The 17,524-nt window shown below is 38.9% G+C and overlaps 2 protein-coding genes across 3 annotated transcripts in view; one reads left to right on the top strand and one right to left on the bottom strand.

The window, feature by feature from the left end:
* Positions 1-11,373, bottom strand: part of BEST3 (bestrophin 3) — a 76,562-nt gene extending 65,189 nt beyond the window's left edge. Inside the window, exons 1-2 of the mRNA XM_079142209.1 lie at positions 7,681-11,373; positions 6,666-6,727 (exon numbers count right to left, since the gene is read on the bottom strand). The gene's annotated coding sequence lies outside the window, so the exon portion shown is untranslated. The remainder of the gene's footprint in view (positions 1-6,665; positions 6,728-7,680) is intronic.
* A 1,185-nt stretch (positions 11,374-12,558) lies between these two features.
* The window catches only part of RAB3IP (RAB3A interacting protein), a 76,056-nt gene continuing 71,090 nt past the window's right edge, over positions 12,559-17,524 (top strand). Inside the window, exon 1 of one of the 2 annotated variants that reach the window (XM_079142216.1) lies at positions 12,559-12,748. Coding sequence is in view for 1 of the 2 variants with exons in the window: in XM_079142215.1 (XP_078998341.1) it covers positions 13,913-13,944 (32 nt within the window). In the remaining variant the exon portion in view is untranslated. Of the gene's footprint in view, positions 12,749-13,775; positions 13,945-17,524 lie in introns of those variants that run through there. The other variant, XM_079142215.1, reaches the window with a different exon arrangement.

The following is a 17,524-nucleotide window of genomic DNA, read 5'->3' on the forward strand; positions in this document are numbered from 1 at the left end:
TTTAGTAAATTATATGGTCACCCTACCAATATCAGATGTAGGGTAGGGAGGAGCCAGAGGTAGGATCTGGATGTTCACTCTTGAGTGAAGGTGTGACTGGGAGTTTGGCAGGGTGGGGGCAGCCAGCAGACAGAGAGAAGGAACTAGCAGGTGCACTGGAAGGGAAGAAAGTACCCTTGTTGCCAATAAACACAGGCTGGTGGGCTGTATTAATCAGTCATAAATCTATTACTTGATAATAATTCTAGAAGCATTGGCTCTTCCCAAAGGGAAAAAAGAAAACTATCCAGTTAATTTAAGATACCCAAGGCACATCTGCCCAGGAGATCTTTTCTACCAGCCTTCTCTGGAGCCCAGGATTTCTATCACAAGTGTTATTAGAATTAAATGTTCTAAAACTAAATTAAAATTGAATGCAGTGAGCAAGTCCTTGGAAAAATGATACAAACTGGTGGTTATGAGAAGTGGACAGAAGCAGGCTCACTGATCGTCAGATTCATCTGGACAGCTTTTGAGAAAAAAGTACACTTGTAGCAACTGCAACTTCCACCACCACCTGACAATTCTTTGTTGGATGGACTTGTTAAGTTCTGGTGACAAGCTTTAATTATCTTGTTGGTACTCTTCAAACACTAGGATTTCCCTACCAAGAACAGAATTATTTTTTAAGTCATATTTAATTGATTATATCTAGAAATAATATGGTAATAGGAGAATCTTTCAATTCTCACTGCAATTTCTTTTTATTCCTTGGACAGTGCAATTTAATAATGATTTAAATAACAAAGTTTTGTGATTAATTTTGTTAACTTTCCTGATAGCCTTAAACTTTTGGATGAGAAATGATTCAGACTGTATTTTATGTTCCTTTCCTTTCCTGTTACTTAACCTCCGTTCAGATATGTTATATAGGAATTTCAGATTGAGATGAATGAACCTAATCAATTCAGGAAATGTTTGCTGAGTTCCTACTATATGCAGATGTTAGGAGTATATGAAAACAATAAGATAAATATTAAGTAAGGCAAATCTGAATGGGATTCAGGGGTAACCAATAGTGTTACTGCTTTTCCAAAACCTAATTTAGCATAAGCTTGGACAATGGCATTGGCACTCCTCCAAAACCCTAATTAGCATAAATTTGGACCAATCACAGTGACCCAAATGCTAAATAAACCCCTAGGCTAGCACACTGAATGGAGAAAACCTGTTATTGTGTCCCCTCTTATATTGCAAGAGTTCTGTTTCTGTTTCTACTCTTCAATAAATCCTGTTCTTACATTCATTCATCCTGGTCTGTGGATTTCATTCTTTGAATTCATGGGATAAGAACCGTGAAAGAAGAAATTGACAGTGAGCTGCTGGGGTCTACTCCAACACTGAGGGACATGGCCCACCATTAAGAGCTGCAGCACTTCTCAGCTGTAGAGGCCTGCAGCTTATGCAGATCCCACCTGCCACTAGAAGCAGGGCATTGAGTTTAATCTCAAAACTCCAGTTTCACCAGGCTGCTTTTAAGACAATTAATGGACTGCCTAATTTAAAGTGTGAGCATATTTATTATCTCACAAACAAAAAATTTGAGGTAAGAGTCCTCATGGTTGCCTAACACACTAATTTGGTGACATTATGGTGATTATGTGGTGATATTATGGCATCTGCCAAATAGAAGTGTGTGTACATATGGTTATATGTGTATGCGTGGCTATATGTGTATGCGTGTGTGAATATTGGAGGTGAGACTGACTTTGCCCTAGAAACGCAATGATTTAATGATAAATAAGAGCCTGCAAAGGTGTAAAGTAGGGAAACATGGTAGGATTTTATATTATTGTTTAGTTTAATACACAAAACTAAAGCATATATGTTTAAAAATATAAGCAGTAGAGGCAAACCACTATTAAGGTCCGCTGGGTATCCTCACATTTCTAAGCATTTACAAAGGCTTATGTGTGTGTGCATATGTACATTCACCAATATTTTACATATAGCCTTTTAGTTTTATTGTGGTCTCAGCCTGGGTCCTCTAGGCAGGAAAACTAGATGGGGAGGAATAACGTGCACTTTATTTGGGAAATTCAAGTGAGGCTGGTGAGGGTCAGTTGAATATGGAAGTAAGGCAAGAAACACACAAAGCTATGCACTTGATGTGTAACTGCTCCATTTCACAATGGGCTTGGCAAAGACAGAGGAGATGCTTTGCACAGGCGTCCACTAGTATACAGTATTTCTGTGGAAAAGCTGCAAAAAGAAATCCCACTACAGAGCAGTCAACCTCAAGGTGAGAGGGGAGAGAATTTCTCAAATCCCTTCTGTCTCTCATTTCTCATTGGCCAAGTTTCACCTTATAGAGAAGTAACTTCTCATATTCCCAGCCCTTTGCAGTCATATAGGAAGCCAAATTCCCTATTTCAGGTTGTGGCATTTCATCCAAATCTAGAAATGAGAGTGGGGCTTGTAACTCAGTAGTGGAGTGCTTATTTCTAACATGCACAAGGGCCTGGGTTCAGTCCCCAAGATAGGTGGGGAAAAGATTAGAAATGAGAGCAACACCTCGATGCTGTTAGGGCTCAGCATGCAGGCCCAGGGAGCTCAGCAAAGGCACCAGTTGTGGTAGGGGTACAATGGGGTGTTGGGGTTACCTTCAGAACAAAAGCGATAATAGAGGAAATCTGAGAAAGTGTACAATGATCACATCCAACACATTTGTTTTGCAAAATTTCTGATTCACAAATATGGAACACACACACACACACACACACACACACACACAATTTTTTTTTTTTTTTTGTAGTACTGGGGGCTGATCCCAGGCGTGCTCTACCGTTGAGTTTTATCGCCAGCCCTTTTAAATTTTCTCCTTTTGAAACAGGGTCTCACTAAGTTGCCCAAGCTGGTCTTGAAACTGGGATCTTCCTGCCTGCCTCCTGGGTAGTTGGGATCACAGGCATGTGCCACTGCACCTGACATTGTACACATTGTTCTATTTACTTCTGTTAAAAAAAAAATCATAGCTGTTTTCTATGTCTGTATTTTGAGATCAAACTCACTCTTTACAACAAATGCCCAAGAATCCAGAGACTAGATATGCTAAAATCTGTCATTTCCATACTGGTGGACTTTCAGGTTGTTTCCTAAAATTCACATTATAGTACAAAACTTTTGGAAGGACAAATTTAATAAGAGTAATTCTAAAAGAAAAATCTTATTTAAACTCAGTCATCACATCTGTTGGAGCTTTACCTATCAGATCCTATGATGAATTAATTATGTCCCACTGAAGTTTGCCTGGGGTCTGGCAGTTTGAGTTTATGTCCCTGACTGGGATCTGGTGGCTTTTCAAATGGACATTTGTGACCTTGATAGGTATGTTACTCTCCTAAGAGGCTCTCAACTCTGAAAGGAGATTATTTTTCATTTTTTGCATATGCCCAAAGTCTTTCCATTTGAGTTATTTTGTCAATGAATAACTTCATCTTGAATAAAGAAAGAAATGAACTTCCATGAATTCTTACTTTGCCCAGCAAGGGTTTTGGGAGCCCTATTACCTAGGGACATGAAATTAGTCAGGCAATGGCTAAGGGTGAGAACCTGGGGAGACAAGTTACACCATGCTTTCACTGACAAGTGTTCATTGATAAGAAAAATACCATCAAAGGGAATTTTACATGTCTTCCATATCAGAAAACATGTTTCAGGCACATTTTTGGAGAAAAATACTTTAATCTCATGTTTTTTATCTTGTTAATGCCTTGATGATTTGACAGTTTTGAACTTAATGACCCTGTGGGGAGCAACAGGAATTTTATCTGCTTTTTCTGTTTTCTAGGTAACTCTCCTCAGTCTCCAACACTCTGCTAAGCTTCTGAAGATCACTTTGGTACCTTTTCTCCATTTACCCTAAAATGGTGGACTATGACATTTTTGAAACCTGCCATTTTTCTGACTTTAATAAACCCTCTTACTTTATTCTGAAAACCAACTAACTTCATCCAGTAATTTTATCATAAATAAAAAAAATCTTTTTTCTAGTGCCCTCTTGGTTTCCTTCTCAGAGAAGCTTAATAAGATAGACCTGATACAAAATACAATATAAATTCTCCATGAAACCATTTAAAAATTAATTGATCAGATAAATAGAAAAGACAAAATTAGTAATGTAATCTAGCTTTTAAGGACACTTGACTACTAATGTTGAGTGAACCAAGGAGTGCTTTTAGAATCTTAAAAAAAAAAAAAATAGTGTTGGTCCAAGAGCTATATAAACCTCTAGACTAGTACACTCAACGGCAACCCCTACTGGGGTCTCTTGCAGGGTTCTTTTTCTTCTCACTTGATTAAATCCTACTCCTTTTTTTACTCTTGCCTTCCATATTGTCCATGGATTTCATTCTTCAAATTTGTGAGACAATAACCCCCCAAAAAACTGGCAGTGAGTTGCTGGGGTCTGCTGTGACACTGAAGGGCACAGCCCACCATTAAGAGCTGCAACACACCACTTGATAGTGGTGAAGAATCCAGCTTTGTCAGCTGTGACACTCAGAGCTGATGCTGGCAGACATCCCTGCCTTGAATAGCTGCTAACATTAAAACAGGCTTTCTTGGCAGCAGGTGTCTGCAGTTTACACAGACCCACTCCCCAGGAGAAGCACAGAATCAAGTTTCACCTCATATTGAAACTCCAGTTTCAATATTTAAGCCATAATATGCTCTTTTAGGAATGAATGTTACTGTGCAGAAATATGAGACCAGCCCAATATTTCCACTTTGAGTGATTTGATTATTTTCAATCTCTCTAAAGAATTATTATTTTGGGTATTGGGGATTAAGCTCAGGAGCACTTGACCACTGAGCGACATTCCCAGTCCTAATTTGTATTTTATTTAGAAACAGGGTCTCACTGAGTTGCTTAGCACCTTGTTTTTGCTGAGGCTGGCTTTGAACTTTCGATCCTCCTGCCTCAGCCTCCTGAGCTGCTGGAATTCCAGGCCTGTGCCACTGTGCCCAGCTAAAGGATTATTATTTTGTTTGTAGTCAGTAGCTATACTAGGGAAAATGTTCCTCACATGTGATACCTCCTTTCAATAAAGATATGTACTTTTTTTTGAGGAAAGTTTCATTCAATTATATCTTTAAATATTTGTTTCATTATTTGTTTTCTTTGGGTACTGCTTATAAATTTAAAAAACTCTTTGGCCTGTTTTCTATATTATTTTGTTTATAATTCTGATTTCATTTTCATTTTATTTTGCTTATTTTCTTCATTTCTTTTTTCTTTATTTCTTATCTATTCTTTTGCAGTTCCCTTCTAATTTTGTTTTCTGTTATTTTTTTTCTACTACTGCTTTTCTGAATTCTTTCATCTTACATTTCACCACCCCTGTTGTCTTACTATATCTTCTTTTGATTCCTACATTTATATTTTATGGCTTTATGGAGGCAATTGTCTCATTTTTCTCCTAAGTCGGGGAAATATATTTTTCAAAAATTTTACTGGTATTCTTCATCTGTTGTTTTATTCCTTTTTCCAAAAATGTGTTACAGTTTATATATTGGTTGTATGCTAGTTCCTTTTTTATTTCTCATCATTTTCTTGGACAAGCTATTTGCCAGAGTTGTTTCCACAACGGGTGAGAGAATGGATAAGAAAGAACTATTATTTCTTTATTTTTTACAGACTGCATTTTGAGTCATTGTACACAAATAGGGTACATCATTTCGTTTCCATGGTTGTACACAATGTAGATTCATACCATTCGTGTAATCAAACATGTATGTAGGGTAATGATGTCTGTCTCATTCCACCAGAAAGAACTATTTTTTAGTTATGTATAACTCTGCTAAAACAAAAACAGACTGCTTCCTGTAAATATGGCTTACTATAGTAGTGATTATTTGTACAACCTCACTTGCACTGTTTTTCTGAATCAACCTGAGTACAGATTAGTTTTCCTGCCAGCATGACCTACACAGTTTCCTTATCTCCCTTTTTAAAAAAAAGAATAATGTGCTGGGTGTGGTGGCCCATGCGTAACCTCAGCAACTCAGAGGCTGAGGCAGGAGAATTGCAAGTTCAAGGCCAGACTCAGCAACTTGGTGAGGCCCTTAAGAAACTTAGAGAAACCCTGTTTCTCTAAGAAATAAAAAGGGCTGGGGATGTGGTGAAGTGGTGAAGTACACCTGGGTTCAATTCTTAGTACCAAAAAAAAAAAAAAGAAGGAAGATAACGTTTCGGTAATCCTAAATCTGCTCCTATACCTTCATGAGCAATATTTCTTCAACTGCTATATAGCTGAGACATCTTGCTGCTGAGATTTGTTTGCCCCCACCCCCCCGCCCCGTTTCTTCCCACACAATTTCTGCTCAATTTGCTTTTGTCAACTTTTATATATGTTTGGGAATCCAGGCAGTATACTTGTGTACTAGTTTGTAAAAGAATAACAACAAAAAATGGGTTTGTGGATTTTGGGACATGGGGGTTATGTTTTTAGCTTCTAAGTTTTTTTTTTTTTTTTTTTTTTTTTGGTACCTGGGATTGAACCCAGAAGAGTTATATCTCCAGCCCCCCCCCCCTTTTTTAAAATATTTTATTTAGAGACAGGGTCTTGCTGAGTTGCTTACGGCCTAAGTTGCTGAGGCTGGCTTTGAACTCATGATTCTCTTACCTCAGTCTCCTGAGTCCCTGGGGTTACAGGCTTGTACTACTGTATCCAGCACCCTCTTAGTTCTTGAATAATTTGTAAGGATAGAAAGAAAAAAATATTACTATACTCAGTTATGTGCAAATCAGAAGTCCTTCTTTAGAAAAGTGATATCTACATTCTAGGGGTAGTCAGAAATCTATACACATGTGGCATGAATTCTCTCCTAATGATATTCAAAATTAGTAATTTTTAGAATAATATAAGGAGATCTTCAAAATTGTTTAGTCAACCCTGTTTATATGAATGCAATAATATAGCCTACCCAAACTAGGGATGACTCATATATTTTGGCTAGGTCTTATTTGAAGCCTCATAATTATAACATGCTGGAAATTTTAGAACCCCAAGAGGCAGACCAATTAAGTTTATACTGTTCATGTACTCCTTATAAAATACCAGGCTAAGCAATATTCAGATATTTCTTTTATAGGATCTAGTTCTTTCCTCAAGGTCAGATTCTGGAATTATCTGAATCATCTGGGCCCCTGTGTTAGAACTGCTCACACTGAATTGGGGCAGATGCCCATGTCTTTTAGCCAAAAGTGTCTGCTTGTCTGGCAAGAATTATTTCACTCAGGGATGATGGCAGAGTATTTTTGGTGTGGAAAAATATTTATCTAAAACAGAAACTAGTCGATTAATCTAGATTACATCAGTGACAATACAGTTAGGTATTTGACTAAATAATTCTTGGGATGTCAGGCACTACATACTTGAATCTCTACTTCAAATTTTTGTTACTGATTATATGGTTACTATCAGCCTTGATTTCACCTGTTTCATGAGAGAAAGTCATGCAGTCTGAAATTTAAGACAATTTTGTGAATCATATGCTATTTTCTCAAATTCTAATTAAGTTTTGTCTTTTTGATAGCCTATTTCCCTTTCAGGTATGTGAAATTAAATCCTTTTGCAACCAAGTTGTACAGATAGGGGAGATGCTTGGTAATTTAAACACATCTTGAGGTTTACTCACCAAAAGCAGCTGCAGGAACTTGAAGTATGATTCATGTTCATCAAAATATGTGTCTTTTGAAATTTGGACTTCATTTTTACCAAAATAGCACAGCAACTCCTCAAAGTTTATGTAAAATTAATTCACATGCCTGGCTTAAATCTGAGATTTTCACTTTCTTAAACTAAAGTCCTTCCTTTTCCCTGTGGTTTCAGAAGGCAGTTCAGTACTTTCAAATGTTTTGTCAGAATAAGAAGAAAGCCCAATCTCTTGGGTCCCTTCTTATTAGTACCTTAGGCCTCTGAGAGCCCTTTATTTCCCCAAAGTCTTTGACCTTAAAACATCTCCTTAACAAGTTTCCATAATCTACCTTCTGACTGCATTAAAATGAACTCAAACAGCATATACTGCCTTGTCTTTGTCCACATGGGTAATGGTTAAGAGCACAGGCACGAAGTAAGTTGACAGTCATGATAATTTCTATTCTTACGTCAGGAAAAGCTTTCTTAGAAAGCTTAAATCACAAACACACCCAATGAATTGCAAGGAACATCAGTCATTCTTTTGTTTTGAATTAGTATTGAAAAATTTCCCCCCTCTTTCACTGTTGGTACCATACCTATAGTAAACATCCATCAGTAATAGGAATCCAGTCAAATCTGCATTAAGCAAGAAAGGGGGGTGGTTGTTTTAAGAATATAAGGATTTCTCACTGAACATGTGGGAAGGAATGAAGGGAGCCTCAAGAATAGTTTGAGACCTGGGACTGAAACACTTTGGAGAAGCTGGAGTGGGCTTTCATTGTATTTTCTGTCTTCTTCCTCTTCTGCAGACTATTTATATACCTGGCACAGAGAAACAATAAATAAACATTTGCTTAATGGATGGCAATTTGAGTGTGTGTGATAAACTAGATCTTAAGTCAATTCTTAAAACATCTTCTTATATGTATAGAGTTTGTTAAAGTGATTTTTAAAAAGGGAAACTCTAGAGTCTAACTTCTCAACCCTTTCTTTCAGCCTTCAAATTTTCCCCATTCTGTTTGTTTTAACATCAGAAAAGGGGCCTAAAATGCCAAAAATGCAGAGTTGTCTATATTGATCTAATGAAGGACACTGTAGAGACAATGCTTTTTTATTTTATTTTATTTTGGTACTAGTGATTGGATCCAAGGCCTTGAGCATGCTACATATGTGCTTTACTACTGAGTTGTATTCCCAGCCCCTAGTTCTGCTTTTGTACAGGAGATGTAAAAGCAAATTTTTTATGGGAATACGAACACTAGCCTACATGTAACTCCTGGGCTAGACAAGGAAATGATTATTGTTTACACACTTTCCCCCATAACCAGTTTTTTTTTTTTTTCATTTTTACATTGTTATTATTTATTGCCTGGAATCCCACTTTCACATAGTTTTTGCCTTTAGGGTCACTTATGTTCTTGCCAACTCACTGATATGTTTGATGAAATGTTTTATACATTTTATTCAGTACTTTCAATTGCTATTGGTGGGAGAATCTGCCAGAGACACTATTGTGCCATACTGCTGGTAATGAAAGTTCAATCTGCTTTTTAAAGAGTTTGAACTGAGCTTGTAAAATATACACCTGCATTCTAAAGACCAGGAACTTAAATCTAAGTTCCCCATCCGTAAATATAAAGGATAGTCGAGTACTTTTCACCTGTGTCCAATTGTTTTTTTGGTAAAGGACTCTATGCAAAGTCAATGTGAAACTGGAAAGTACTATGCAAATATATAAAAAATTTTCAACTTTGAAACAATGAAAGTTACAACTAATTATTCTAACAACCTTAGAATAATTTGTTTAATTTAAACTTTCTTTGTACTTCATGGTTTTCTGGCTTAGATATGAATGGGACAATCTTAATAAAAAATAATCAATATTATTTTATATACTGTATTTTACAATTGTATAATTTATTTTTTAATGAAAGGAAAAGAAGTCAAAAGAGCACATTACAATATCTATTTTTTTTAAAGTTATGTTTGTCCATTAATATAGATAAGCCATCTAACTTAGGATACTCACAATGCTTAATATACTTTATAAGTTAAGATTTTGAGTGTCTAACATTATGTAATGTATCTTGGTCACTGTTGCAAGGCTGAGGCATTATTTATTTATTTTTAAATAATTTATTTTGATTCTGAGGCATTATTAAAGGCAACTACCCATATTGCTTTTCTCATTCTCAAACTACACTAGCAATTTAAGTATTCAAGTGGAAACATCTCTAAGGATATTTTGAAGAGGCTTATGGATGGTAGATGATTTGCAAATGGACCAATACAGGGCTCAGGCATATTGCTGTTGCTTACTGTTTCTTGTGGATGCATTGTTTTAGATTGCTGTGTCCAACAGACCTGGCAAGAACAATCTAGGAGGAAAAGTTTATTTGAAGTTCATGGATTCAGAGGTCTTAGTCCTCAGTCAACTCCATTTTTGGGGCCCAGGTGAGGCAGAGCATCATGGTGGAAATGTGAGGAGAGGGATAGAGAGGAGGGAGAGAGAGAAAGAAAGATACTCCCCTCAGCAAGGACAAAATATATCCTTGAAAGACAAGCCCCCAATTACCCACCTCCTCCAGCTACACCTTACTTACCCTACTTGCCTTCAGTTATCACCCAGTTAATTCCTATCAGGGGATTAGTGCACTGATTAGGTTAAGGCTTTTATAACCCAACCATTTCACATCTAAACTTTCCTGCACTGTCTCTCACATGAGCTTTTGGGGGACACCTAATATCTAAACCATAACATGCAAGACATCTTAGGTCTTATGTAGCACACTGACATTCATATGCTAAGACAGTGAACTCTGCACGTATGTCATTCATTCATTCTGCACTTATTGGCCAGCACTACTGCATGTCAGGCCTTGTGCCTGTCCTCAAGAAGCTCATAGTCTGGTTAGGAAAACAGAGAAATAAAACTACTATTAAAATCCTATATGGAAAGTGCTAGAAAGAAATGAGGTGTTATAGACTCCCAGGTTGGGGTATTAAACCCATACTGGGATTGGTGGGGTAGGGCTGAGTGGCAAACAGCATTAAAGGATTCATAAGGGAACTAATGCCTGGAAGTATAAGCAGGAATTATGGAGGTAAAGAAAAGTTCAGAGACTAGAACATAACTTTATGAAAATGAAACAGTGCAAAGACAGAGATGTAATGAGGGTATGGCAAGACTGGGGAACTCAAGAAGTTTGTTCTATGTTGAATTTTTTCATTCTACTTGTTATTAACATGCTTGTCTCCTTATGTTTGAGTCCTTGGATGGGAGGGGGTGCTGTTTGTAAAGGTTTTTTGCCCCCACCTCCAGCAGAAGGCACAGAAATGGAGGGCAATAACTATATGATGATGAATGAATGACCAACCACATAATGTAAGAGAGAAGAGTTAGCAGTCCATTAATGAGGATGGTCATATTTAGTGGGCAGTGAATAGAACAAGAGAGATCTAAGAATTATTTGGAAATTAGAATGGATAGGACTTGGAACTATTATTGGGCGACTCTAATACTACCCTGGTAAGAAGTAATCTAGGCCATGTTGCTTGTTACTCTAGAAATATTTGAAATCATTTTGGTAAGAAAATAGGTTTCATTCAAAGTCATCTTTGAAGATAGACAAAACCCAATTGTTTCAAAAGTTCTATCTTGGAAATCCCTGAAAATGAGCAGAACCTTTAAAGAAGAGGCAGGAAATGCACATATGTAGATTTAGTTAGCCTAAGTTAGGCACCAGGGACATCCACTCCCATCTTCTTTGGTGCCTGTCAGGGTGGGGGATTTCAGCCTCCCCAGCCTCCACTCTCAGTAGGAGAAAGCCATTCCTAGTTTCAGATGGGGACCCCAGAATTCAGTGTTTCAGTAATATATTGCCGATGGGGTAAAACTATATTTGGAGTTAAAAAATGACTTCCTAGGTTTCTGCTGGATTATAGATGGATGATAATAGCAAAGTCATTCATAATAATAGTGAATATTGGGCACTTTAAGTACACTGTTTTACATTTATTTTACCCGTATATATTACATATCACTTAAACTCAACAATTCAGCGATGTAGGTGTTCTTATTACACCCATGTAGTAGTGAGAAAATTGGGCTTATTAAGAGATTAATTTGCCCAGCATCACAGGGGTATAATGATGGTGGTAGATTCAAAGCCGGAAATTCTAACGCCATATACATAACCTCCTTTTCTTACAGACTCCAAAATGTGACCAATACACGGAATGATGGTCCTGTTCAATATGTATCATGTCTTTCTTTACACAGAGACCAGATGGTGACTATTTCTCTTTTTTTACACTTTTAGGAGCTTAGTTCTGTCTGTATTTTCACTTTTCCCACTTTAAGTTCTTAAAGTGGGCTGGAAGTTTAATAAAACAGTTCACACAAGAGAGAGAAGGCAAGCACAGAAACGACATTCTCGAATACTCTGGAAGCGGCTGGAATGACAGGATGTGGGTTCTGGGTTCGATCAGGGTTCCCTTCCCCCCACGCCCCCAGGCCCCGTTATAAGGTGTGTATGGGAGCCAAGTCTCAGGTTGATTCTAGCAGTCCTCACTCACAGTGAAGGTGCCTCTTTCGACTGCTGGCGAGCTCCACACGCTGGAAGTTATCCTGAGGTCGCCTATTCCTTCGGGAAACATCCGGCACAGTAGCCGCCGGTCGTTCCCAAGGAAACCGCCCGCGGAGGCACCTGGGCCCGCGCCCGGGAACCTGCGACGAGCCCGCCCGGCGCCAGGGGGCGCGGAAGCGCGTCGGCCCCCGCGGCCCCACGCCCCGCCCCTCCCCGCCCCGCCCCTCCCCGCCCCGCCCCCGCCCCGCCTTCCTTCCCCCGGGACCGGCCGCTCCCGGCTCCCGGCTCCCGGTCCCGCTCCCGGCGCAGGCGCAGTCCCGCGCTCCCTCGGCGGCACCCAACGCAGTGCGCCCGCCGCGGCGGGGTGTAGTGGCGTTGGCCCGCCTTCCTTCTCCGCTTCTCGTTGCCTCTGGGCGCGCTCTCTGCACCTCTGCGAGCGCCCCTGAGCGCCGGCAGCGGCCGCCGTGGGTTCGTCAGGTGAGTGCGGCCGCGGGAGGGGGGAGGCCCGGGCCGTGGAGCACCGCCCCCCTCGGCGCCCGCGCGCCCGCCTCCCGCCAGCCGGCCGGGAGGGGCGACCGCGGCAGGTGCAGGTGCCGGCGGGGCGGAGGGAGCGGCGCGCGGCTATCCGGTCCTGCTGCCCTGGCCCGGCGAGCTCCTCATCGCCTGGGCAAGCCGGCCCTGGGACCCCTCAGCGGCGGGGTTGGGGGATTGGCGCCCTGGGCCCGCCGGACGCCCCTGCGCCCCGGCTGGACGTCGGGGTGCGGCTCCTCCGCTGCTCCTAGGCACGGGCGCATTACTCATTAACTGCGCGGTCCCGAGCGCCGGAGGCTGAGAGCCCGGAGCTTAGTTACCTGTCAGCGGGCGAGCGCAGCCCGGCGTAGGGTCGCGGAGCGGGTGGAAAGAGTTCCCGAACTAGTCGGAAGCCGGTCGCATCACCGGGCGCCGAGCGGCCGCTGGTGTGGAATGAAGAGTGGTTGTGTAGCGAGGGTTCTTCCGTGCCCTACTCTTGGTAAACGACGTGCGAGGCACCGTGCCGAGGCGTAGAGGTCACCCTCGGGAGGTTTCGGTGAAACCTGGTGGGAAAGCGCGAGCGCCCGGAGTGCCGCCTTAGCAGGCAGCTCACTCATTCAGCCTGAGTTCTTTTCCGGGGAGTTGAGACGAGCTGCACGGAGCTACCGGCGTAGTCCTAAGGACACTGCCCTCCCAGTTTTGACAGCTCGCCCCCACCGCCCGCGGAAAAGCCAGTTCAGTGGCAGGAGAGGTGATGTTGCTAGGTGGAATCTGCAGCACGTGAAGAGTTGCCAGTTGTTACGGGATTAAAACAGTATCTGTAATGGCAAAGGGTAAGGTCTGGAAAACCTAGAGGCGCTGAGTTAATACCAATTCCCGAGAGACAACTTAGTATTATGGAAATGTTGCCTGTTCCTGGGCTACCTGTTATACACTTCAGTTTTCTCCAAGCTTCTTCCTTTCAGTGTCTGGAAAGAGCCGTGTAATCTTTTGCTGTGGAATGATTGCATAATTGGAGGAGAGGCCGATAAGAGGATTCAAACAAAACTGTTCTGTTGTAAATCTGTCGAAGGACCTAGTTTCTGCTCATTATCCTTATTTTGTTCACGCAGTTTCTTTTTAAAACGGTGAATGCCGAAGCAAGGAGAAAAGATGCAGAATAGGTTTGTAGATAATCATAGTAAATATTTGATACTGTTAAATATTTCACCAGTTTTATGGAGCCTTGTTCTATTAACATTTGTTATTTATTTACTAATACTGCACATTTGTAATAGGACTTTTCATGTTTGGACAGAAATCGTATTCTGAATCTAGTTTATGGGATCTAATCCTAAAGGCTTTGTGGAATTTATAGAAATAAACTTAACAGTTACATAATTTTACTACAGTAGTGTATTTCTTACTATTAGAGGGAGTTTTTACATTTTTTTCAGTACTGTGTTATGTATTAATACTTTTGTGAACTTCCTTGTGCGTTTCATTAACCACCTGATCTGTGGTAGATTGAATACATCTAAACTTCCATCAGGATGGTAATTTGATGTTCAGTTGCTTTGTGGAGTTTCTAATTAGTGAGATTTCTAATTAGATTCAATTGCATCCTTTGAATTAGTATAGTTCTACGTATACTTCCTTTACTCTTCTTTACCTCTGATTTTCTCTATATCTTTTACCCTCTAACACACATATAGATGCTCTACAAATAATTTTTTAATTGAAAAGTTCTTAGAAATAGTTCATCCCTCGTTTTTAGTGTGGAGAACAAAAGCTTGTAGATTATGTTAGCTTTACATGTAGTGTAGTGGTTAGTATATATTCTCCCTCCCCTTGTGAGCGAGTCTCACTGAAAAAATTAGTGAGGAGGCCTAATGAACAATTATTCAACATCACTTATTGAGCATATGACATTGAGTAAATCAACCCCTCTCAGGTTATTTTCTCCATTTGTAATAGCACTAGGTTGAAACATATGATATTGCCCTGTTAGGCAGTTTTTTATGTTTCGCCCTAATATGAACTTCATAATGGTGTGGTGAGGATTTGTTGAGATATTCCTTGTGAGATGTGGGGGAGGGAAGAAGGACAAACATTACTGTGGCAGTGTGCCAGGCACGTGCTTGATGTTTAGTTCTCAGGACATTCCTGGGATGTAGGCGGTTTATCAAATTTTGTGTATTAGGAAATTAAAGTGCAGAGTGTTAAAATAATTTGCCTGTAGTTATTTAGTTGTCATTGATCATATTACTGACTAATGGCAAACCCAAAATAAAAAACTGTGTGACTGCTCAAAATGAAACTTTTAATATTCTTATTCCTTCTGTTACTGGCCTGTACTTGTGGAGAAAGAGCTGTGTATCTATAAGATATGAAAGGTGTTGTTATTTCTATTTCTAGTTAAAAAATGTCTATAAGATGCTGATTACAGTACTGCTGCTGCATCGTTAACTCAAGCCTAGTGACTAGCATAGTCAAGTGACGATACAAACCTGTTTACTTCACATTGAGCTAGGAGATAGGTAATATTTTATCTTGCTTTTATAATTGAGAAATTAAGATACTGAGAGGGTATGTAACCTGTGCTTAAGATCATGTGGCTAGTTATGTCATAGGCCTAGATTAGAGTTCAGGTGGTTGTTTTCAATACCATTACTTTTATTCACTACACTCCATCACTTTTTTTCTGTGTAAGTTGTAAGGCTGAAAAATTGTTTTCTTTTAATCACTCTACCACATCATGTGTAGGTTGTAATCCTGAGTAACTGTTTTTAATTTAGCATTTATGAGGTGCTTATTAGTGTAATATGTAATTCTTATGTCACCAGATTTTTTTTAATCAAATATTCATTGAGCATCTACTCTACAAATCAGTGGGGGGTTAATGGAAAATATTCATAGAGAGTCTGGAAAATAGGGGGCATATAATCATTCTCATATCTTTTATATGTTTCTCAAAACTTGAATGCATATATATTTGTCCTATATGCATAAGGGTAGATAGGTATAGATGGATATAGGTTTGTTTTAATGAGTGCTAAATAAGACAGCTAGATTAGTTGGGAAAGAAGGAAAGATAAATAGTAGGTAGAGAGATTTATGTGTTGAAGTAATGAAAGTTTTGAAGATGTTCTGAGGGTGTATTATTTTTCAAACTAAATTTTTGTCCAGTATAATTCTGGTTAAAATGCAGTTCAACAGTGGACAGTAAATCATTTGCTGTACACTCCGCATCCTAAAAATGAAGTGTTTGAGTTTTGAAAACTTTTTTCTAGCTAGTTTCTCCTTTTTTTTGTACTTTCTTTAGTGGTACAGGTTGTACTTTAAAATTTTTCCCTTTATGTTTCCGTAATATTGAGTACATGCTTATGTTTTCGTATTTGTGCTGTATTTGTAACTTTCTAGCACACTAGAATTGTGTTTGACAGGTGATGTCTAGTCTCTAAGTGCTTGGAGGGCAGGGCTTAAGTTATCTCACTCCATTTTGTAACTTTAGCATTGAACTTGATACCCAGTAGGAACTGTGCTGTGTTTGGTGATGATCATTGAAATGGATCTAACAGTGGAAATGAGTGAGAATTGAGGGGACTAAGGAAGGAAGAGGGAGATACTTACAACAGCATTAACTTATTATCTCTATTTTCCCTTCTGCTTTCTCTTTGAATTATAAAACCAAGAGAGATAGTTTCGTAAGCTTAAATTATATATAGTCTTGGTTAGAAAAAAGTGAAAAAAGTAGTCTTTATTTTAGAATATTGGCAATACCAAACTAAATAATAATAGACATAAGCCAGTATTACTTAGAAAAGAAAAAAAAATTATTGAAATAATTCAAGGTTATGTGAGAGATTCGTTGCTTGTAGTTAATACAGGATTGTAAATATAAGTGTAGTGGAAGTTGCTGAAATTCTCTAGTGAATGTGAACATATACATGTACAGAAACTGACAATCTAGTAAACAGAAATTCTATTCAAAAAGGTTAGAGTGCCCCATAGAAACATAAAGGAGCATGCAAATGATAGCTTAGAACCAATTAAGTAAATGAATTATTTTCTGATGTGTCCAGATAAAAGTAATAGTATTGAGTATCATTTTGGGGCACTTTGTTGACATGTGGGGATAAAGTGTAAAAGAACAACCAAAATAGGTTTGAAAAATAATGAGTAAATGTGTATCAATTCCCTTTTGGGAGGAGTATGATATTTCAAGTGTTTACCTCAGAAAGACTAGTTTTCCCCTTTTGTTTTATCTCAAATAATAATTTATAATATAATATACTTAATGATTTGTAAGATAATATACTCTCAGTATATTACTATTTTCCCATCACTTAATTTCTTAGATTTTTATAAATATCATTAATTTATATTCTATTTTACAGTCTATAAGACATTTTATGTTTATAACTAAGCCTTTTGATTTTCTTAAATATATGCAGGAGAGACATTATCACCAATATTGTGTTAAAACTGAGAGTCAAAGACATTAAGTAACTTGCCCAAGTTCATCAATCTAGTCTTTGATAGAATCCGATTAGAGGGAAGGTTTACTGAAGCTAGTCTGAGATAATGCTTAGGTTTCCTCAAACTTTAATAAAAATGCAGTTTCTCTAGTCTTGATGCTATCTTAGGTACTTACCATTTTCTCTTACCTTTTCCAATAAAGGTATCCTGGAAGAGCTGTCTCTGCTCTTAACTGCTTCCCTCTCTGAAGATTCTGGTTTATTTATCAAATCAGTGCATATT

Source organism: Sciurus vulgaris (genome assembly GCF_902686455.1).
Source record: "Sciurus vulgaris genome assembly, chromosome: 5".
Lineage (NCBI taxonomy): Eukaryota > Metazoa > Chordata > Mammalia > Rodentia > Sciuridae > Sciurus > Sciurus vulgaris.